We start from the raw sequence: 23,154 nt of genomic DNA on the forward strand, positions 1-23,154 counted from the left end.
CTTGCCATTTAAGCCTGGCATTGTCTTTGTTGAACGTCTTATGAGAAATCTCTACAAAATTTCCGTATTTTGCAAGAATCGGTGATCACACAGCGTCCCTGTTCTTGCTGTCTTTGCGAGACTCATTTTTAATTCAGAACATCGCCAATTAAGCCAATCCATTTTGAGGGTAAACAGACCCCAAATATTCTAGATCTAGTGATTACTAGTAAGGAATCTATGTTAGATGAGCTTCGCGCGCCACGCGGCTCCGTTGGACAAAAGCCACCACCAATCAGTGTTTTTCAGTATTAATTAAGTGCTATACAGAAAAGACGCTTCGGAAGCTTGAACGATTGAACTTTGCGAAAGGCAACTATGTTGGACTCTGTGGTGATGCATTGAATGCGGCGAAATTTTCGGACTGTATCAATTAAGGACATGAATGTGGCTGATTCATGGTCATATTTTAAAGACACGGTTATGTCTGCAGTTGATGCCTGTGTTCCAAGATTACGCTTGGACGATTCAAAAAGTCCCAGTGGATGAACAGTACAGTTATAGCTCAGCTAAAGACCAAGAAGGAAGCATACAAGCGTTATTCACGAACTCGTAGCGATGCTGATTATAACCTGTATGCAAGAGCTCGAAATCAAGCTAAAAAATTCTGTCGTGCCGCAGTGAATAACTTTGAAAAAATATTGCCAAAAATCAAAAAAGGAACCCGAAAGCCTGCTGTTTGTACGCTAGTTTGAAGTGTAAGACAAACGATGGCATTTCTGGTTTGAAAGTAGAACGAAAGATATCCTCTGATGAGAGCAAGGCTAGCGTTCTTAATCAGTTCTTCAGCAGTGTATTCACGATGAGGATTTGAACAGTATTCCAGATATTGAGGTGCGCCTAGTTAGCTCGAAGTTAAAGGATTTTGAAATACCGTTAAAGGTTTTGAACTACACGAAGGAGAGGCCCATTGATAGTATTCTTTCAAAAAACCTTGAACGAAGGAACTTTGCCGACCGATTGGAAAGAAGCTCAAGCAACACCATTTTTTCAAAAAAGGTGACAAAAGTAGCCCCGGTAACTAACGCCTTGTCAGTCTGACAAGTGTTGTCTGTAAGGTAATGGAATCTGTTATGAGTGATAGGATTATCGATCACTTGACGTTTCACCATCTACTATTAGACTGTCAACATGGCTTTATTGCCGGCAGATCCTGCACCACTAACCTCTTGTCTACGTTGATCGATTGGATTCGCCAGCTGGACGAAAGGGAACCAGTAGATGGAGTGTACCTCGATTTTGACAAAACTTTGACAGTGTTCCGCATGAGCGGTTGTTGCGTAAAGTGGAATCTTTGGGAATGGAGGGAAACGTACTCCAATGGATCAGAGATTTTCCAGTAGGTAGACGATAACGTGTCAGTATCAACGGTACCGTTTCAGACTGGGCATCAGTGCGCAGTGGCGCGCCAAAGGAAGCGTTCATGGGCCTATTTTGTTAGTTGCTTTTACAAACGATCTGCCAGAAGTAGTGTCAAGCGTGTGCTACATGTTTGCCGACGGCATAAAAGTGTATAATACAGTGAAGGATGCGTCAAATAAAGCTCAATGGGGGCAATTCCCTGTCAAAATTTTCGTGCCGATTAAGGTCGTTTTAGAGGAACTATATTCGGCTTAGGGGTGAATCAGGAGCACCCTGTCAAAATTTTCGTGCCGATTAAGGTCGTTTTAGAGGAACTATATTCGGCTTAGGGGTGAATCAGGAGCAAGTCGGCCACGTAGGGTGTTTTGCTTCTATTTACCCTGTCTCTTATACACATCTAGATGTGTATAAGAGACAGAGATTCCATTTCGGCGCTTATTTCGCTACGGCAACCGGAACCTAATGCGGACATAGAGCTTCTAATTTACCCGGCCATAAGAACCTGGGGCGTCCGTGTGCCAGCGGCTGACAGGTCTTCGAATTTCGATAGGGTTGCAAGATGATCTCGGCAGTTTAGTTAACTAGGCCGATACTTCCCTAAAAAATTCGGGGACAGCCTAGGGTTCGGCCGAATAGTTGTTACACTCGGCGCAGAGTCATTCTGGGTCTGCTTGGCCATCCAATCGAAATCAGTTTCTGGTCAGAATCTCCTTTCCGACTTTATAGTCGCCTCAGAGTATGAGAAGATTAGGCCGAGCTGAGTCATACCGAGCTAGCAAGCTGGCCAGAGGCTGCCCCTCGAACTCTGAGCCGAAGCTGATTTACGTGCGGTCCGAGTCCTAGGCCGTTCCTAATTCAGGGTCGCCACCAACTCAAAATTTTGATGGGGGTGGCAGCTGCGTTTTAATGTTGACAAGTATAAAGTACTTCACCTCGGGATAATCAACGAACAGCAAGATTACAGTACGAGAAGGCATGGTCGCAGCGAGTCAGTAATGATTGAAAAGTCTAGTGTGGAAAAAGATTTGGGAGTTTATGTCGACAAGGAGCCTAAATTTTCTAAGCATGTTAAAACGCAAGCTAATAAATCCAACTATTTTCTTGGACTGATTAGACGCGGACTGATTAGACGCTCTTTCGAGTTCCTAGATGCAGAAGCGATGAAGCAGTTGTTTGTTGCTGTCGTGCGCCCGAACCTAGAGTTTGGAAAGACCGTGTGATCACCGAGACTTGAAAATGCCAAAAAATTAATAGAGTGTCAAAGACGTGCAACAAGGATAATTCCAGGCTTGAAGGGCAAGTCCTATGAAGAAAGATTAATGATTATGAAGCTTCCAAGCCTCTGTATCGACGTCTGCCTGTGGACCTCAACGAAGTTTACAAGTATACTCATGGTATATACTAGGTCCCAGAAGGATTACTAGAATTTGAAACAAGAACCAACACCATGGGCCACGGCTATGAACTAAAAAACTGCGTTGCAACTCATCCACGCGACAAAATTTCTTCTCCCTTCGAATCACCGCGACATGTGGAACAGCCTCCCCGATTACATCGTTGACGCCCCGGATGTAAACGTGTTCAAGAACTGACTAGATAAAGCTATGGAAAAATATATGTTTCAAAATTTCAAAAGACTTCCCTTTACGCAACAACCGCTCATGCGGAACACTGTCAAATGCTCTGGCAAAATCGCGGTACACTGCATCCACTGGCTGTCTTTTGTCCAATTATTCAAGATAGAAAGGATGTTAGTGGTGCAGGATCTACCGGCAATAAAGCCATGTTGAAAGTCTGATCGGAGATGGTTGATAGTCAAATGATCGCTAATTCTATAATCCTATCCCTCACAACAGATTACATTACCTTGCAAATATCACTTGTGCGACTGACGACAGTACGATGGTTGCCGGGGTCTTGTCACCTATTTTGAACAGTGAGGTCACTTTAGCTTCTTCCCAATCGGCCGGCAAAGTCCCTTAATTCGAGGTTTTTGAAAAAATACTATCAAAGGAACGGTCAGGACCGTTGCTAATTCTTTCGAGCAATCTCTTGTGGAAGCAGTCCGGTCTACATAATTTGTTCGAATTCAGAGCGACCAGGCGCTTGAGAACCTCTTCGACGTGTAATTCAAAACTTGTCAACTTCAAACACATTGGGCTCTCCTCAATAGCTGGAATACTTGAATAAAGTAGGTAATATTGACAGTAGGTAATATTGAACATGTATTATGCATAGATGTTAAGAATGCCAAGAATGCGGCGCGGTTGTTTCGAGACCGTGGGAAGCATCGAACGTTGGCGAGGGAAATTCCATTATAGGAATGTGGCATCATAAACTCCACGGTTAGACCGGCCGCGAGACATCACTATAGCGCGAGAAATACGGCCATGAAGAAAGAGCAACTGTGAAGAGAGAAGCGCGATACAGCTGCAGTACGGCCACTTGAAAAACGGCTGCAACGCACGGTGACAGCCGCGGTATGGTCGCGGAACGTACAGCCGTAAATATGTGCGCAAGTTTACGGTCGTTTACAACAGTCGTACAGCTCAACGGAACTGCAACGGATCACACGCTTTTCCCCGGTAAAATTAGATGAGTTTAGATGATGATGATTTAACTGTTAGATTTCGGACTTTGATTATGTTCAGCTCGTTTTTTTTATTTACCTACTAGAGATGTTTGTTAACGTAGGATGTGAACTTGAATTTCTCAATTTAATATGAAATGTATCAGTGTTTCATTACAACCCTCTTTTTGTATTTTCTTTGCCGTAACGCTTCCAAAAAGAGAACCTTATTCACGTGCCAAATCAAATGCCACTCGGCAGACTACCTGACAAAACGATAAGTAATGAATACCGGTATCTTGAACCTGAACGTAACGAAAATTTGGTGGAGTAGATCACTCCGATTCACCCAACTTTAAAAGATATGAGACGATAGGAAACGCTTCTCTCTATATATATATATATATATATATATTCCTTGAAAATCCCTATTTAATCATACTGTTCAAGTCCTCGTTTGTGAACACACGGCAAAAGAACTGATTAACAACGTTAGTCTTGCCCGTATTAGAGGATAGGTATGTTTTATTGATCTACTATCAAATCAGAGGTAGCGTCGGTTGTCTTACATTTTGAGTTAGCTTGCAAAAATGGCTTCCGGTTTATTTTATTCATTTTTGGCAATATTTTTTTTCGAAGTTTTCGACAGCGGCGCCACAGATTTTTTAGCATGATTTTGAGCTCTTGTGTATAAGTTGCAATCTTCATCGATGCGATTCCGCAAATAAAGCTTGTAGGCTTCTTTATTGGTCTTTAACTTAGCTATAATTGTAATGTTCATGACTGTGGTATTTCATCCACTTAAGTACACATGCGTGAACTGCAAACATTACCTTGTTCTTGAGGAATTACCATGACTCTGCCACATTCATGCAGTACAATCAGTGATACAGCACTCACTGCTTCATGGAGTGCAACATAGTCGCCTCATGCAAAGTTCAAGCACTCGCATTTCCGAGGGCGTCTTTTCCGTACAACATTTAATAGTGGAAAACAACAATTGTTGGTGGCTATTGCCCAACGTAGCCTCTTTGCGGAGCTCGTCTAACATTGATTCATCACTAGTATACACTAGGTCTAAAATATTGGGATTCTGTTCACCCCTATAATACGTATGTTGGCTTGGTAACGTTCTGTACTGAAAAAAAACTCTCACAGACTAAAGGAAAAAGGATGCTGGGTTATTTCTGTGATTTAATTGTAGAGGATCCACCTGTACAGCCTCGTACTTGATGGTTCAAATTACCAATGATGAGCGAGTATGACCTACGGAAAGTCATGTTTGGTATGAGGCAGCTTGAAACGATCATTTTCGGTGGAACTGTTCAATGATCGTGACTCATAAGGAGGCTATCATTGTATTTTACGGACCTCACTGATTCTTTAGAACCACACTTATTCTTTAGCTGATTGGTGCTCACTAGACAGCTTTACTTGCTGAGCCTCGTAAAGAGTTCTAACCCAGATGCCGGATTATCAAAATTTCGTAACTTTTTATACTTGCGCAAAAAGTTACGTGTTGCGTGAGTACACCCAATTTTGGCGGTATTAGTAGTTGCGTACGCAAGACTTAGCTTAGAGCGTATTAGCAAACCACGTTGCACATTAGCCAATCAGATACTCGCTTACATCATTTGTTTACATTATGAGTCATATAATGCCACGCTTCTGTGTCCAGTTATTTAAACATTTTAGGCTATTTAAAACATCCTAGACGCTTTTACTATATTAAATCAATGACAAATGCCGTTTCAAGATAGCAAAAAAATTTTAATGATCAATATGATATAATGAACAACGAGAGTAAAATTTTTGCGAATCCGTCTTGAGGTTAATCTATTCATCGTTTAGCTCCACCAACTAAACTCGTTTTCTATCGACATGTACAGAGAAAAATGTATCAGAATCGCGACCAATATAATTCCTTACATATAAAAAAGGACATTTTTCTAAATAAAACTTAGAGGATTTACCTTAAAATAATACTATTACACTAGTACTAGTACATACTAGAGTCTAGATACTATTAACTAAATGATTACCAATCGCTTCACCCATTCAAAAGTTGTGCGTAGCTCCACTCCAAGCAGGCGTAAAGTTACGCACAACTTCTTGTGCGTAGCTTACCGCGCGAATGTTTTGATAATAACACCGCTAGAGTGACGTCTTCATAACAGCACTTAGCAACACGTAACTCGTTACGCGTACTTAGCGATGTTTCGATGATTCGGCCCTGGACCCATAACCAGCCCTTCACCTGCTGCATTGTTCTTCACCAAAGTTGTGAAAATGATCATAAACTGGCAACTGAAGCTCAACTGGTACAATCTTCGCGCAATGATTTTTTGGCAGCGTTTCAGTTTTACAAATAATATCTGGGCACTTGTTCTCCTGCATCAAAAAAATTTCGCTTTTTTGTTCAAAACAGAATCAGAGTTGGCGTAAAAATATTTTAAACCCGATTTTTAAAATCGGCGACAGGCCGCAGGCCTGTCGTCGATTCTTAATACCACAATACAATCACAGCATTTTGCGGTCACGAGCACGCGACTCACTCACTGCTCGAATTTTGCTCTGCTTAAAGTGGCAGCGCTCAATAAAAATTACTTTTTAAGTTAATAATAAGGAATGCTTCGGGTTCGGCATTCAATTTCTGATAACGTTCATAATAAATGTATTTCGTTATGTGCGAGGCAATGAGTATTTATGACTGAAAAATCGAAGATTACCATAAAGATATTATAAGAATCGATTATTGATTTTGTCTTGGTATATAATGTGTGTTTTTTAGAGTAAGTACCGTCTTTAAATACCGCCGCCGCAACGCTGCGGCCGCCGTTTAGCGCATGTGCGCCACGTAACTCCGTGCAATGGAAAACCACAGATACCACAACAGAACCATTCGATCGAATCTACATAATAGCGGTTTCAGCGTTTATTAGGCCGTAGGCCTGTCGCCGATTCTTAACATTGCAGAACATTCACAGCATTTTGAGGTCTCGAACTCGCAACGCACTGCTACAATTCTGCTGTGCTTAACCGCCCGGCCTCCTTGCCGATTCTGACCAGAAACTGGCGCACAGAGCTGGGATCGAACCCGCGCCTCTCTGCTCCAATCCTGGTACTCTGAACTTTAACCACTGGGCCGCCCTGGCCCAAAAAATAGCGTCACCGCATGGGCGACATTCAAAAATTCTTGCTTATCTACGCATAAAGTTTAAACTTCTGTTTAAGGGATCTGTTTAAGGGATTATAAAATGCCTCCACCGCATGAGAATTCCGCCTATATACTGCGAAATGCGTGCGTTTTCATGTGCTCAGGGCTTCAAATCAGTTGAAATTCATCAACAAATCAGTATATGGTGAAAACATTGAGTGATGGAATGGTGCGAAAATGGGTTAGGGCCTTGAATGATGGCCGCACCAACGTTCATAATGTAGATTAGTACGAAGTGGGTGACCTTCAGTCTTTACCGATGATCTGATTTAAAAAGTAGGCTGTAAGTGTAAAGTGAAAGAGGATAGTCGATTTACGATTTCGTCCTTTGCTGAAAAACTTCCAGCTGTCTCAAGAAGAGTTCTTTACGAAATTGTCTAATCAAGCTGCAAGCTTGTTTAACTACGGCATACAAGAGCTTGTCCCAAGGTACGATAAATGACTCAATATTAATGGAATTATGTAGATAGTAAAGTATGAACTTTCAAGTGAATAAATTATTTATTGAAGAAGCATTTTTCTATGTCAAAACGGTACTCTCTACTCCTTTAACATGCCTCGTATATATGTTGAACTGACGAAAAATTATATTGCCGACATGTAGTGGATTGAGTGCAAGCCATGAAGATAGTCGACGAAAGAGATAATACTGCTGATGGTAAAGTGGAGATTGTACCCACATCTTTTTTAAATAACAAAAAAAAAACATTCTTCTGGTTTGAAATCCACCGTTTACACTCAAAATTGCTCGTTACCAGATTTCATCGAAGAATAATGCGGATATTTCCTACTGTATCTAGAATAATTTTTGATTTTTATCTCCATTTTATCGAATCTTCTTGCTAAAACGGTAAAAAAGAAGAATTTGAATCGGACATAAGGATGTTGATTCAAATGAATGTTTGAATCAACTAGAATGTTTCACTTCTTTGTTGATTCTTCGAAAAATCAAGGAAAATCGGAAGGAAAAGGAACGGAATCAAGGAAAAGGAACGGATTTCTTCTTCCAGGAAAGCTAAATAGGCAATACTTAGAAAAACGTTTTTCCCATTCGAGCAAAACGACTATGAGCCCCATTTTCTCTCTAGCCGCTTATTTTTATTGTCTTATTTCTCGTGGCACGAGTTGTGAGTGGCTTTTTGAAAATGTAGCCATTTAAATTGTTGACTAGAAATGCATAGGCAAATGTTGCTAACGAGAAGTGCTGCCTAGCCATGCCGATCAGTGATGTTTGCTAACGAATATGTACACGCTGCCGCTATAAATATAGTGTCATGCCATGGTGAAGTACCTCAGTATAAGGTCTTGAACTCACGTTGAATGTCTCGACAGTGTCGTGTTTCCTGGCCAAAGAGGGCAGTCTGCTCCTGAACTTTCCGTCGGTGTGTGCCTTCGTCAGGCTGTGCTCAAAGGTACTGTGGCGCCGACTCCCCGCTAGTTCCTACGCGAAAAAAAATGAAATGAACGTAAGTAATTCATGGAAAAATTTAAACTGTCAATGCCGAATCTAAGCCTTACAGAGAAAAATTTAACTATATAATAGCACCATCCATTGAGTGATTCATATGACGAATATAAATAATAAGGTGGACGCGAGATTCAACTGGAAATGACGCTCCTTATCTGTAAATAATTTAATGGAACTAGTAAATAATGCAGTGCTTGAATTTTACGCATGCATGACATTTTAATTGGAAAGAATTGATGGCCTTACGGGGCGAGCTTTCTTGATGGACCTCCTGATGGAGGACCTTAGGTGGCCGGTGAAACTGTTGGGGGTTCCTGAGTCCACGACGCTCGACAGTGTGATCAGGTTTCCGTCTGCGTCACTGTAAAATAAAAGGTTAGCGAAGAGGTGATGCTTGAGCATCTATGTGCGCAAGGATAGGTAACGGTGTTACCATAGCACCGTGTTGAAAAAGCCTCGAAGAACTGGCAATGCATATATTCTAAGAAATTGAAAGCAAAGAAAAAAGCCAAAAAATTCACCATTTCTTATGCGAGAAAACGTTTCAGAGTCCAGATCTTCGTTAGTTTAAAATCTTAAAGCACAAGTACAAACAATAAGTAAACTAAGATCCACATTGGAGATACCTGTATTACAAAATAAATTGTGGAATGAAAAAAAATTAGGTAAACATGAGCGGACAAATTCTTGTCTATTTACAATTTAACGGGGATATGAACTATTTTCGACATTCAGACTAGGCTTTTGTTTAAAAATATACAGGGACTCTAAAATTCGCAGGTCAGAAAAACCGGTAGTGGAGGCAAAATTCTAGAATAATTATCGGACACCGCGACGTTACACTGCGCAGCATGAATGCGTACTGCTGAATGAGGGGGATGCGCAAGCAGGTTTCCTGTTCTAAATACCCTTCCTTATGCTCCGCCAGCCTTGTCTAAAAATTTTGTGATGTCATACCGACAGACGCAGATGCGCCCAGCGCACAACTATGTTGAAAAACACGAGACGAACGTATAGAACAGGGAGTATATCTTTATACTTGAAAAAAGAACTGATTTTAAAAATATTCACCAGCAATATATAAAGATTTACATTTGGTTAGTATTTAGAGAAGAAAACTTTCAAATCCTCAGCCATAGTCTCCGAAACGGGACCGAAGTAAGAAATTGAACAATAAACAGTTTTCCTATTTTCACGTTCGGAAACGACCTAAGAATATTGCTTAGACGAAATTTTTTTATTCTGCGTATATACCAATTGCGACGGAAACCCATTTAGCGAAAAGGTACTCCGTAAAAATTTAATTTCGTAGGGCATAGCTTCGAAAGTAGTATAGTAGTACTATAGTAGGATGGTATAGGTATATACTAAAATTAAAAAATGTTGTTTAATCAATATTCTGAGGTTGTTTCCGAACGCGATAATAAGAACACTGTTCATTGTTTATTCATTACTTTTGTCCCACTTCGAAGAGTATGGCTAAGTAGTTGAAAGTTTTGCTCTCTAAATACCTCCCACATGTAAATTTTCAAAAATGGATGCTATTATGTATATGAGCTTGCCTGCTTGTGTTTTTAATTAAGCATGTGCTTGAATTGGGGGGTTGTGATGCCTGTGGGACCAAATGCTTCCTGTTGAATTGTATTTAGTGGGAGCTGTAGTTCTCTATTGGTTATGGGTGAGAAGTCTACTGAGTGGAGTCGGGTAAGAAAGCCATTATTTTATGAGTGACTCAAGTTTGTGTGTTGTTGTTCACGCGGACCAGTAATTTACGAATGTGTTCGGTGTCGAAATGTTCGTTGTCTGTATCATTCTGTGGAACTAAGTCCTGCCCATTTTTTTGTAAATCGGTCATTTTTGTTCGTGTGTGCAATGACTGTGTGAAAGTTATCATGCAGTTTGTATGGAATAAGCCGTTTGATTGCCTAAACAGCACCAGAATAAATAATTGCTCTGTCTTTGTTGCAGCTATGAACGTTGTGATTGAATACCTTAAGCGTTGTGTTGCTGTCAGTGATGGAATGGTCGTCAGTAAGTTGTACGTAGGGGTCTATGTTTTGTCGAATGTTCGTTAGCGTAAATCTTTTTGTGACAGTGGTGAATATCGTGCTGTGTAGGGTTTCATCTTGGTAGTTGTTGTTATTGCGGGGTCTGTCAAATGCTGAGAAAGTGTCGTGAGGGGCAATATTTTTGTGAGCTCGTTGAATTTTGACAATCGGGTTTTAAGTGCGTAACACACGAAACAGGGACTCCTCATATTGCCGGAGTGCGAAAACTCACAAAGCGGTGCGAGACTCCCTCCTCGACACTGCAAAGCTCGTTTCGTTGACGTGCCGTACTCTGACCAGCAAGGTGGAGATGGTGGCTTCCTTCTGGTCAGCAGGAATTTGCTCGCTCGCAATCATGTGTTGCACAATCCTGTCTACAATCTCTGCAAGATCTGTCTCTTCCATGTCAAAGATCACCGCGCCTTCATGAAATAGGAAAAGAAAACGATAAATTAATGATTTTATACTCATTTTCAGAAGATATCAAACATTGACTGATATCGTTTTATAAGCCAGACGAGTCTCAAGTTCATAAGTCGAAAGTAGACTCACCTTTATCAAGTGCCTTTCTGAGGGAGAAGATTGCGTGGAAGTTGAGGAAAGCGACGTGAGGCTTGCCCCAGCGGTCGCTATGTACGCCCTCTACGCTCTCCTCGTACTTGATCCAGCGAGCCGTCTGCCGCCACTCCAGCCCCATGGTCGACTCCTTCAACTCGCATAACTCCACGAACATCTGAGTGCGGGGAGTCAGTAAAGTATAAATACATTGAATAACGATCATTGAATATAACGAACATAGAATAACGATCCAGCGAGCCGTCTGCCGCCACTCCAGCCCCATGGTCGACTCCTTCAACTCGCATAACTCCACGAATATCTGAGTGCGGGGAGTTAGTAATGTATAAATACATTGAATAACGATCATTGAATATAACGAACATAGAATAACGATCCAGCGAGCCGTCTGCCGCCACTCCAGCCCCATGCTAGACTCCTTCAACTCGCATAGTTCCACGAACATCTGAGTGCGGGGAGTTAGTAATGTATAAATACATTGAATAACGATCATTGAATATAACGAACATAAAATAACGATCCAGCGAGCCGTCTGCCGCCACTCCAGCCCCATGCTAGACTCCTTCAGCTCGCATAGCTCCACGAACATCTGAGTGCGGGGAGTTAGTAATGTACATATAAATACATTGAATAACGATCATTGAATATAACGAACATAAAATAACGATCCAGTGAGCAGTCTGCCGCCACTCCAGCCCCATGGTCGACTCCTTCAACTCGCATAGCTCCACGAACATCTGAGTGCGATGCGTCATAAATGAAACTTTGAGAAGATGAAATGCAATGTACAAATACACTGCACAAATCCCCAGATCTATGTTCGTGAGACTTGTCCAATGTCGACTATTTTATTCCCTAATGACAAAACAAATACCCAAACAATGCGTCTGTGGTAACTGTGCCGTGCCTAATCTACTAATCGAATTGTTTGAACGCTTACTAAACATCTTACGTAGGTAATACTTTAAAAATGCGGACGGATCATAATGTGGATCGATCGAATTTATCGTAGGGTAACTCGAAGTCAAGCATATATCTTTTGTTTCAATCTCGGAAATATTATTAGTAAACCAGAATATTTAAAACCAAGTTGTCATTAGACCATTAATATTTGACTTTGTATGATCCAGACGGCAGACCTTGTAATACGCTGATTAAATAATACGATGTCTTATAACCTTGTTATACAGTACCTCGTAATACGATGCTGTTTCAGCAAAAGACCGAAGCAGGATAACTTAGCCTCAAGCAAACGAGAATGGAGTGGTTAAAAGGGATTACTTTTAGGGTGGGTTTTTAAGCGGCCAAATTCGCTAAAGTACCAGCATGTGTCGAGCCACGTTACTTTGAAAAATGACATCCCAAGCAGAATATGTAAATAAGGCTGCTGAAATTGGAACATTCGTGAAGTCATCATTCATTAGTGGTCGTACACTCATTCGTTTTTCACTCCTTATCCATCATGTATAATTAATTAAAAGTATTTTCGAACCTCAACATCTCAAGATACTCGCACATTGAAATTCTTACGTGTAGCAATTTACTTTTGCATTTTGCTTTTATCAATATAATTACTGCACTGCCAATCAAATGAGCGTAAATAAATACCGCTTTGAAATGCATGAATCACACCACTCACAGGGCGGGGCTCGTGGTCGTAGCTTTTCTTCATAGCGGCGGCGGGCATCTAGAACTGATCTGACAGAACTCGTCCACTCTCAGGCCACCGCTGCCACCGACGGCCTCTGCGGTGCTATATCTGGCCGGAGACGAACGTATAGGGGAATCTTTGACCTGAAAACAAAGAAGTATTATTTTGTTGGTATGTAAAAGGTGGTACTTCTATTTAATAATTCATTTTATTCGCACCAAATTCGTTTGTCAAGACGGTTATTTGGACCAATTAATTTTTATGATATTCTGGTATTCATTGTGATTTGGGAAAAGGTATTTCTATGTCTTAAGCAGTTCAACATACTTGGTAGAATTTGTCATATCCATTTTAATTTTCAACGGAGCGAGATCTATATACAAAATTTATCCAGCACCTCATCTGCTTAAATAAGGACTATTGACAAATATTGCTGAGTATACTTTATCCACGACTAGTTGCAATATGCACCAGTGCTTAATTCGTTAAACAATGTTATTTATTGACATATAGGCAATTTTTTCTCGAATGTCCTAGAAGTGTCCCTTCAGCAGGAAACGTACTAAGAAAAGCATGCGAATCATGCATTGAGGTCAAGTAGTAACTCAGACAACCTCACGGGTTGGTTTGCTACTCTGTCACCTCTGTAAACTTCAACCCTTAATTATTCAAACTTGATCAGAAAGGCCAGAGGCGGAGTCTATATATAGTCCTTGCATGGGTTTCTCGACGCTCCTTCAATACTTATTCTACAAATCAATTCGCGAGCGTCGATTACACCCTTTTAATCCTGATTATTAATATTAAATGCAGGTGTAAATAACAATTTGGAACTCTTCTTCTTGCCAGGTATTGAGCGTCGATAACACTTTTAAAACCGTATTATCAGACGCTATATGTCAGACGCTGAGTTTTAACCCCCGGTCATGCCAGATCGATGGCGAACGTCAATTACACTTTGTTAAACCTTTTTCATGTCACATGGTGAGAGATGATTATCATATTTTCAACCTTTATTTATGTCAAATGGTCAGCGTCGAATCGATAACACATTTGTAACCCTTGCTATAATGTCAGAGGGTGAAAGCAGATATGACCTTTTTGCAGCGGTTGGCTGTAGCGCGCTACATGTAGCGGTAGCGGCGCTATATTTAAAGCAATGTTGCGGTAGCGGTAGCACCCGCTACATATTTAAGTAGCGATACGAGGTTTTGCCGCTACAGCGCTGCCGCTACAGCGCTACCGCTACATTTATAGATAAAGACTTTAGATTTTACCTAATAGTATTAAATATTATTTAAAAACCAGCATGATACATACACAATATAAATTACAGAATAAAACTGTGATTTCGGTGTAATGTTGTCAACCTCAGCCTGTTACTAGTGTCAACATGTTAGTTGTTACCCGAGGTTGGCAGTAGCGCGCTACATGTAGCGGCCGCTACATTTTCAGTAGCGGTAGCGGTGGCGGCGCTACATTTAAAGCAATGTAGCGGTAGCGCCCACTACTATATTTAGAGCATGTAGCGGTAGTGGTAGCGGCCGATACATTACAAAGTAGCGCTGCCCAGCTCTGCCTTTTTGAGAATTTTCATGTCTAATGGTGAGCTGGGATGATACCTTTTTTTAACCCATATTACGGTATTTATCTCAGGCGGTGGCCGCTGATAAACCTCTCAACCTTTTCTTCTTCTCGCATCAAGACTTGTGCTATCACGAATTCATACTCTGTCATTCCCCTACCTAGGTAAATGAGATTAATATGGAAGTTCCTCACTTTAGAAGATGAAAAATACTACTCTTATTTGATGTTCGCCAGATTGAAGGCGAAACCGTTTATTATTGCCTTAAACTTCGCAATCTTGTTTTTAAAACTATTCGCTAGGCGAGGATATTATTTTCTGTATTATTAAGATTTCATGCGATTTCCAGCTGTAACGTAACCATTTGTCAGCCATCAGTTAATTTAATACAGTTAATATAGATACATCAATTCACGAACGGCGAAACATCCCGAGGATAACATTGTACAATTTTTCAGAAATAAATAATGCATTGGGGTGAAACGTACGGTTTAGAAAAAAATCTGAGAATGACGTCTTCTTAGATAGTACACGTACAAGCCAAACGATTCGAAAATTCTCACTAGTTTGGTGCGATTAAACTAAAGAGTTAGGAAGCCCTAAAATTAGTCCAATTTAATTACTAATTCTGATTTGTATGATCTAATTTCCGAAATTACACTGAAGGGACACGGCAATTACAATCAACCAATACAAATCATTCGTTTTTCGAGGAAAGTTAACACGAAGTATATATATGTTTCTAACTCAGATCAAACTAAATCAACAATTTATATAGATCGAAGAAGTTAGTATGATTTTAAGAAAAAATACTCCAACAGCCGTCGTGGCAGCTCAGTTTACACTCAGGCGCGTGGATGACCAAGCCTATCATCAAAACGGAATCTAGTTGTACACGCGTTTACGAATTTAGTTGTACGCGCTACACATCTGCGTGCCACGTTATTTATACATCCGGGTTTCTGAACACCACAGCAGAAGTTCTCGTTAGGAACTTCAGGCCTGCCACTTATAACGCCTTCTTCCAGGCCACTTTCAAGGTTAACAGGTTTTGAAATACACGAAGAGGTTTTCAAGCACCCGGTCGCTCGAAGTCCGATCAAGTCATGTGAACTAGACGACTTTCACCCTAGATTGTTCAAATAATTTGCAGCCGCCCTGGCCAGCCCTTTGGCAGCGTTTCTTTAAAAACGCTTGAACGAAGGAACTCAGCCTACCGATTGAAAAAAAGCTCATGTGGCACCATTGTTCAGAAACAGGTGATAGGAGTAGCCCCAGTAACTGCCAACATGGCTTCGTTGCCGGTAGATCCTGCACCACTAACCGTCTGTCTACTCTGACCAATTTATTAGACTCGTCTGCTGGACGATGGGGAGTCAGTGGATGTAGTGTACCTCAATTTTGCCAGACGCATGAGCGGCTGCTTCGTAGAGTGAAGTATTTGGAAATAGAGGCTAGAGTGCTCCAGTGGATCAGATATTTTCTAGTTGGTAGATGGCAATCTGTCTATTAACGGAACTTTATCAGGCTGGGCTGCAATGCACAGTGGGTGTGCCACAAGTAAACGTTTTTGGGCCTGTTTTGATCGTTGCTTCTATAAACAATCGTTGATTCGTTCTATCTGCCAGAAGTTGCGTCAAGCGCGTGCTCCATGCATTCTGACGAAACAAAAGTTTATAATACAGTTAAGGATGCGTCAAATAAAGTTTAACTGCAAAGTGATCTTGATAGTAAAGTTGACTGGACTGATACGTGGCAGCTGCGTTTTAATGGAGACAAGTACTCCACCTCGTTAAGAAAAATGAACAGCAGGATTGCAGGTTGAGAAGACAGGATTGCAACGAGAGAGAAATAATATGTAATAACTAACTCAGGCGTGGAAAGGATTTGTGAGTTTATGTCAACAAGGAGCTGAAATTTTCTAGACACATTGAAACGCAAGTTCATAAATCCAACAAACTTCTTGGTCTGATCAGACGCTCATACGAGCTCCTAGATGCAGAAACGATGAAGCTATTGTTTAGCGCTGTAGTGCCCCCGATCCTAGATTTTGGAAACCCCATTTGGTCACTAAAACTTGGAAAGGCAAAAATTCAGATGATGTTAAAAGACCTGCAAAAAATATAATTCAAAGCTCGAAGAGCCAGTCTTTTGAAGAAAGATTAAAGATTATAAAACTTTCGAGCCTCTGTTATCGACGTCTGTGTGGTGACCTCATTGAAGTATGCAAAAATACTCATGGTTTACACTAGGTCCCAGAAGGATTACTAGAATTTTAAACAAGATCCAACAACAGGGGCCACGGCTATAAACTAAAAAAACTGCGTTGCAACTAATCTCGCTTCGAGTCACGTACATAATGGAACAGGCTCTCTATATATATTGATATCGTTGACATTGAGTATTAAAACGTTTAAGAACAAACTAGTTAATGCTATTGAGAACTTTAAGTTTAGACTTGAAATGCCTTAATTGCACAATACGAACCTGGTTGAAGTTTATTAGCTATTTCAAACTAACGTCAGGCGCTAAAAGCTCCGGCCGCATGACCTGTTTTTAGATCTTTTGTGAACAACTCATGAAAATTAGAAGAATCGGCGACAGGATGCACCAGGCCTATTTTTCAGCTCCGACACAACTAGATGATATGATAAATTTCGCTTAAGAATAGATGCAGACATAAATTCCCTTGCAATTTCTTGAGGTAGAATCTAGGATTGTCATCCAAACGAAATGCCATTCTTTTTCGTTTAATCGAGCTTTGGTTATCACAATATCTTTTGTATTGTTTGACAAATATTTTACCTTAATGCAATCAAATAATGCAGATCAATCCATATTGCAGTTTATTTCTCAGTATTTTCATTCACTTGGAAAAGTGTCAATGAAAAACCCCAGAAAAATGTTCATTGACGAAACAAATCAACGCAAGAGTATGAAAACGAATCGTGTGTCACGCAGCTCCATGATTGAGTTGATCACATGAGCTTTTTTGAATAGTATTATTGCTAATTTTTACAGCAGTTTTAAAGCTATACAACTTTTAGTCGATTCTTAATGAAAATTAACCTCTTTAATCATATGATTAAAGAGGTTAATTGTGAAGTTAACTATGATTTCTCTACATTCGATTAAGAAATTTTTCCAGGACACATTAGATTTTACAGAAGGATAAACACTGGAGCTTCCTGGATTTATCTTTATAGATACTCCACACATGAGCGCAAACGTTTCTAATTGCGGGTGTGTTGAAAAAGGAAAGGGATCTGAATCCGTAATTAATTAAAAGAATATTAATAACGACGCTATTAAACATATAACCGGGACCAGAAATGGACCTAAAATATCATTTGTATGTCGCTTGAACTAGATAAAGTATGAAAACTACTCACCTTTTTCCAGCTCTTATCCACCTCCCTATTTCTGAGCCCCGGCCTAAGTTCAGAATAAGTTGTTCAGCCCGAAGTTATCTGTTGTGCAACCCATATGGCAGCGCCATAATAGAGCTACATTCTGACCCAAATAAGCTGTTTGAGTTTTTATTTCAGTTAGCAATGGCATAGCACTGTTATAGAGATAGTTGGCCAGTTCTTGTTTCGATAGTCTTGGCTAAATGGATGCTGTACCGGGCAGGATCGGTGCCAGTCTCGTCCTAGAATTTTAACGGTGTTACGGGGCCCTTCTTATTGACTAGGCGTAGTTCAAAACCATAACCTATTCCGCAATAACCCTTCAGCTTCGACACGCTTCTCGCGGTTCATCACACGAAGGAAACAAAGACGACCGAATAGTTTTCATTCAACACGGGAGATGACAACAAGTGTGTAAGAATCGAAGTCGATTCTAGGCTTCGAAGGTCTCCCTGTATGAGAGATAAATACTACGGCTAAGTTTACAAATTGGACAAGCCATAAACACATAATAAAGCTTAACAAGAATTCCTAAAACCTAAACTTGGACAGTTATAATTTCACACACTTAACTGCAAGATCAATATATAAAAGACAAGAGCCCTGGTCCTACTTTAAAACATCGGTGATAAAGTACACATTAAAATCCTGTTCCCTGCGGTGGCGCAAACAGAATAACGCTATTTAGTGGCTACTAACCCGGACTTCAAGGTCAATCCGGCAACATCGCGAACGCGTCTGCTTTATTCATTAAAAAGACATTCAGAACAGTATAGGTTAGATTCACTACAACGGGGTTGTAACGTATAGGAAATTATGACCTAGCTCATTACATAACTCATTACCAAATTATTGAAGGTCATCTCCGTCACTATTAAATTTCAAGAAATTCCACTAGGCATTGTCATTAAGGCAATAACAAACCGACTTCTCATTGCTTGATTTTCTACAAAATAAACAGTTTCACTGAGATCAAAAGATCGTTCAGAGTTCCTAAAGATCTGAATAACTAGCTATCAAACAAATGAATGAAATGTATTTGTAAAAGTATCGTAAGGTAGTACGCGGTAGTTTCATCGCGGTAGTAAGGAATATTTTATTTATCAGGGATCTTTTTTATTGTCATGCACTGGTCACATTCTTGAGAAGGAACTCATGTACACTGTACAGCCCACATCGTCTTGGTTATTGCATAAGAAGTAACTGTCCCAACTATCGCATATTAAAATGTTCCTTCAATATATATCGAGAGAATTGCAGCGATGAAATCGTTTTATACAACAAAAATGTTATTTATAATACTGAATTTATAGATTAGGCTGAAAATAATCGGGAATATTTTCTATCGATCCATCGTTTGGTCCAAGTTGTAATGCCAATTTCGTTTCTCACTAACAACTTGGCATCTGGCAAGGTATTCAAATTCTTGTTGGTATATAATAAGAATCTCGGAACTTTATTTACACATTTTGATTTATTTTGTTCTTTCCTTTTATAGTCTATTCATAGTAAAATTATGTATTTTTTCTTCTTTTAGCTCTTATTCACTATCCGACAGTGGTTGCATGAAATTTTTTGCAGGAATCTTTAAAATATTCTCCCCACAATTAAAAGATCTTTATTACATCGTTTGATGGCAGGGATAGAATCAGCAGTAAGCTGGAAGTAGCTGAGAAATCACCAAACCTTATCCAAGAAAGCATCTAAAAACAATTTTTTCACTTAACTTTCCAATATCTTTTATTTTTTTTCTCCTTCTGAAGAGAATGTGATTTGCACTGGATAGCTGAACGCTGACAAACAAGTTTTAAAAAACTCAATATGCAAATTTTACCATTCACAAGCTTTCTGCTGTTCTTTATTGAGTAATGCGGTCATTTTCTCGGATTCATTATTGCACTTCACAACAATGATGAAGTCTTATGTTGGTATCGAATCATTTGGGCAATTTTTTATTTTAAAATAAGCAGGCCCAGGAATTGTAATCAAGAAAAATGTGGTTGAGTGGATTTATGCACAAGGCCATATCATATATATTGAAGTGAAAATTGACAGTTGTTTCGTATATGCAGGTTTCTAAAACATCTAACCCTACTGAGCTATCATGAGTTTCAAAATTAAGAAATCATAGCTAAAATGCGGCTCATCATATAGGAATAATTTTGACTAAATGAAACATGCCATTAGATTCAAGCACTTGCTCTAGGGTTAACAATTAAAGCATTCATGATTTTCTCAAATAATAACCAAAAATCCTCCTAGTTATGAAGTGAAATAAATTTCAGGATCAGGTATGGAGTTTTAATAATATAAACAATGAGTTGAAAGAAAATGCAGGAGAAGCAAAACATCTTAGCTAGATTTATACGAACCAAGTTACTGGACGTAGCGAGCGGTTGGCGTTGCGGTAGAAGTTCCGATGCTAAATGCAAGCTCAGCCTGCACTTGGTGGAACTTACATATATGAACGCAACGGTAATCGAATCTGCAAACTTCTTAGCTTCGTTGACTATTGGAAGGAAAATGCCGTTTTAATGACGCTCCATAAAGCAGTTGATTATTTCAATCAATTATGCTGAAATTTCTAAAAACACACTAGTCAGAGTGATTCATAGATTTGGCTTTTGGAATAGCGACTGAGTGTTTCGATTGATGACGTGCGATCTATTTGAATAACTCAGAGCTGCAGAGTATATTACTAGTGATCTACCAACAATGAGAACAACGGGAGTCAAAGCAGCGGCCACAACAATCAAGAACAAATGCTGCGGACCTAGCTGGACGGAGCGTCGCGATGTTACCGCAGTGCAGCGCCCAATGAGAGTATCTCGAAACAACCGTCAGGTTACTACGTATAATCTGTACCTTGCGACACCTGAAGTGAGCGACAAGCTGGCTGTACGGAATCTCAATCGTCCAGTAAATGGTGCGTTGATTACATCTGAGCACCAAATATTTTACGAACAACACGATAATATGTCTTTGCTGAACAATCAGCGAACTAATCTGAGAAAACCGTAGAGAAATGCGAGTCAAAAGTTTTGCAGTAAAACAGAAGATAAGTTACACAAAATCTAACTCAAAGGGCAAAGAAAAAACGTACAAAATCTAACTCAAAAGGCAACAGGAGACAAACACATGTAGAAGATTAAACGATAAATGAAAATATCCTGAAGAAATGAGAATATAAAAATACATGGCGACAACAAATTCACGAGTTTAAATCGATTTGGTAAAACACATTTGTTATGTAATTAGGGTTAAAATTTGAAGTACGCTGCACTATTGTGAAAAATAGGAAGTGTCTAATATGAAGACACAGAAATAAAAATCTACAAGTTTTCTTGTGTGAGATCTTATGTATGACTGCTCTGAATTGCTACAAGTTAATAATTTAAAAAGTAAGTATTTGTCGATAATCAGCGCCAAATGGTTCAACAAACATTGCAATGCAACATCGCTTAGCCAACAAAAAACAGTAAATTAAGAATAGAAAAAAAATATTCACATATATGTGCTTACTGACTATCCATATCGATGACTTCCCGTTATAATTGATTATTATCTAGCACGAATTTTAATCCACGAAGGAACATATGAAGCTGGGTCACAATGGAAATTGTCAAGTTGTCAACGCATATGGCATGGAATGCATTGCTGTTAGAAACCGCCTTGAGTTATGCGGTAAAATGTGCAATAACTAAGCACCTTTCACACAGGACGTGAAATACCGCACGCGGCAACAACACGCAGCGGTATTTCACGTCGAACCTCAGCGGACATACGTAATCTTTACTGCTATTCACACACGACGACTTTTAACGCAGCGTCAAATTTGACGCATGCTGCCTGCGTGTGTTCTTCCAAAACTGTTGCCGCATTTGCCGCAACAGTTTACCTTGCAATGGTTGTCAATGTAATCTTTCACACAGTGCGGCTTTTGACGCAGCGGTTTTTGACATACATCCTAGTCTGGTACAGACAACAATTCGTGGAATCTTTCTGCAACATACGGAAATAATTTAAAAAATTGGCTTCACCTCCTCTTAATTTTCCAAATAGTGTGGTAAACTCTTCTTCTAAGGGTCTTAAATGTACTACATGGTGAACCCAGCACCGCCTTATTTTCCTCCTTTGCTGTCTTTATGCAGTAAGTACAACAGGAGAGCCTTCTTTTCTTTTCTTAGAGCAGCCATTTATATAGAGCTCACTAAAACTCTTTACCACTTTCGGAGAACAGCACTATGCAATACTGATAGAGTCAAGCGTAAAAAGCCGCCTCTTCTGAATGATTGTGCGGTAAATACCGCTGCGTGTTTTTTGACGCATGCGGTATTTCCCGTCGTGTGTAAAAGGGGCTTTAGGCATTTAGCAAACCAGACTCAGGATGATTTTAGCTGCCGAATTGACCCAAGTTTTATGCCTAAAGAGCAATGGAAATTTCAGTCTTTATCCGTGGATGTCTTCACGTAGAATCTAAATGCTTAGGATGAGCCGAGTCTAGACCAGGCCTAATTTCAATAAATAATGAAATAAAACTTTTAACTTACCTTTTACTGAGGCTACGTGCGCAGTATTTACTTGCAAAAACATACGACATTTTGTAAAATGTAAATATCTTTAACCGACTTCTTCGTTTTTGCGTTAGATTCTGCAAATGGCTGAAAACTATTTAAAGAATATTAATATGAGCAGAATATATGCTGATTCATCATGTACGTAAGCTAAACTAATGCTGAAATTAGAAAAGGCAGTATAGCGCGCCCACTAATTAGTGAGCAGTAGCGCGCTACATGTAGCTGTAGCGCCCACTACACTTAGAGCATGTAGCGGTAGCGGTAGCGGCCGCTACATTTCACAGTAGCGCTGCCCAGCTCTGCTCATAAGTAAGCAAAACGCGATGAGTGAAAGTATTAATAATCATTGTATTTTTAAGTATTTGAAGGAAGACGAAGGGCAAAACTACCTTCAATTACTCACTGGATTAGCGTATAGGGTGATCAGTAAGTCCGTGACAACGAAATTTCAACATCAGTTCAATGCTCGGGGAAAAATATTTTAATAGTTACACTCGAATGAAAGTGATAAATTTGCTAAGATCATTAGGGGGCAATTAACTTGTAAATGCTATTAAGTGGCATTTATCAAAGAATACTCTAGGAACATGAGTGATAAAAGCTTAAGGTACCTACACGTAAAGATGGGCATCTTAAAGCGATATTTCTTAGT

General features: G+C 39.8%; 1 protein-coding gene across 2 annotated transcripts in view; it reads right to left on the minus strand.

Moving 5' to 3' along the window:
* Positions 1 to 20,732, minus strand: part of LOC108664930 (anion exchange protein 3) — a 53,313-nt gene extending 32,581 nt beyond the window's left edge. For both annotated transcript variants that reach the window (XM_047880111.1, XM_047880110.1), the window contains exons 1-6: positions 20,298 to 20,732; positions 12,919 to 13,073; positions 11,256 to 11,436; positions 10,936 to 11,125; positions 8,902 to 9,016; positions 8,503 to 8,628 (exon numbers count right to left, since the gene is read on the minus strand). In XM_047880111.1, coding sequence (XP_047736067.1) covers positions 8,503 to 8,628; positions 8,902 to 9,016; positions 10,936 to 11,125; positions 11,256 to 11,436; positions 12,919 to 12,966 — 660 coding nt within the window. In that variant the 5' untranslated portion in view covers positions 12,967 to 13,073; positions 20,298 to 20,732. The remainder of the gene's footprint in view (positions 1 to 8,502; positions 8,629 to 8,901; positions 9,017 to 10,935; positions 11,126 to 11,255; positions 11,437 to 12,918; positions 13,074 to 20,297) is intronic.
* Positions 20,733 to 23,154: the final 2,422 nt, after the last annotated feature.

The sequence above is a fragment of the Hyalella azteca genome, unplaced genomic scaffold (genome assembly GCF_000764305.2).
Source record: "Hyalella azteca isolate HAZT.00-mixed unplaced genomic scaffold, Hazt_2.0.2 contig4664, whole genome shotgun sequence".
Classification (NCBI taxonomy): domain Eukaryota; kingdom Metazoa; phylum Arthropoda; class Malacostraca; order Amphipoda; family Hyalellidae; genus Hyalella; species Hyalella azteca.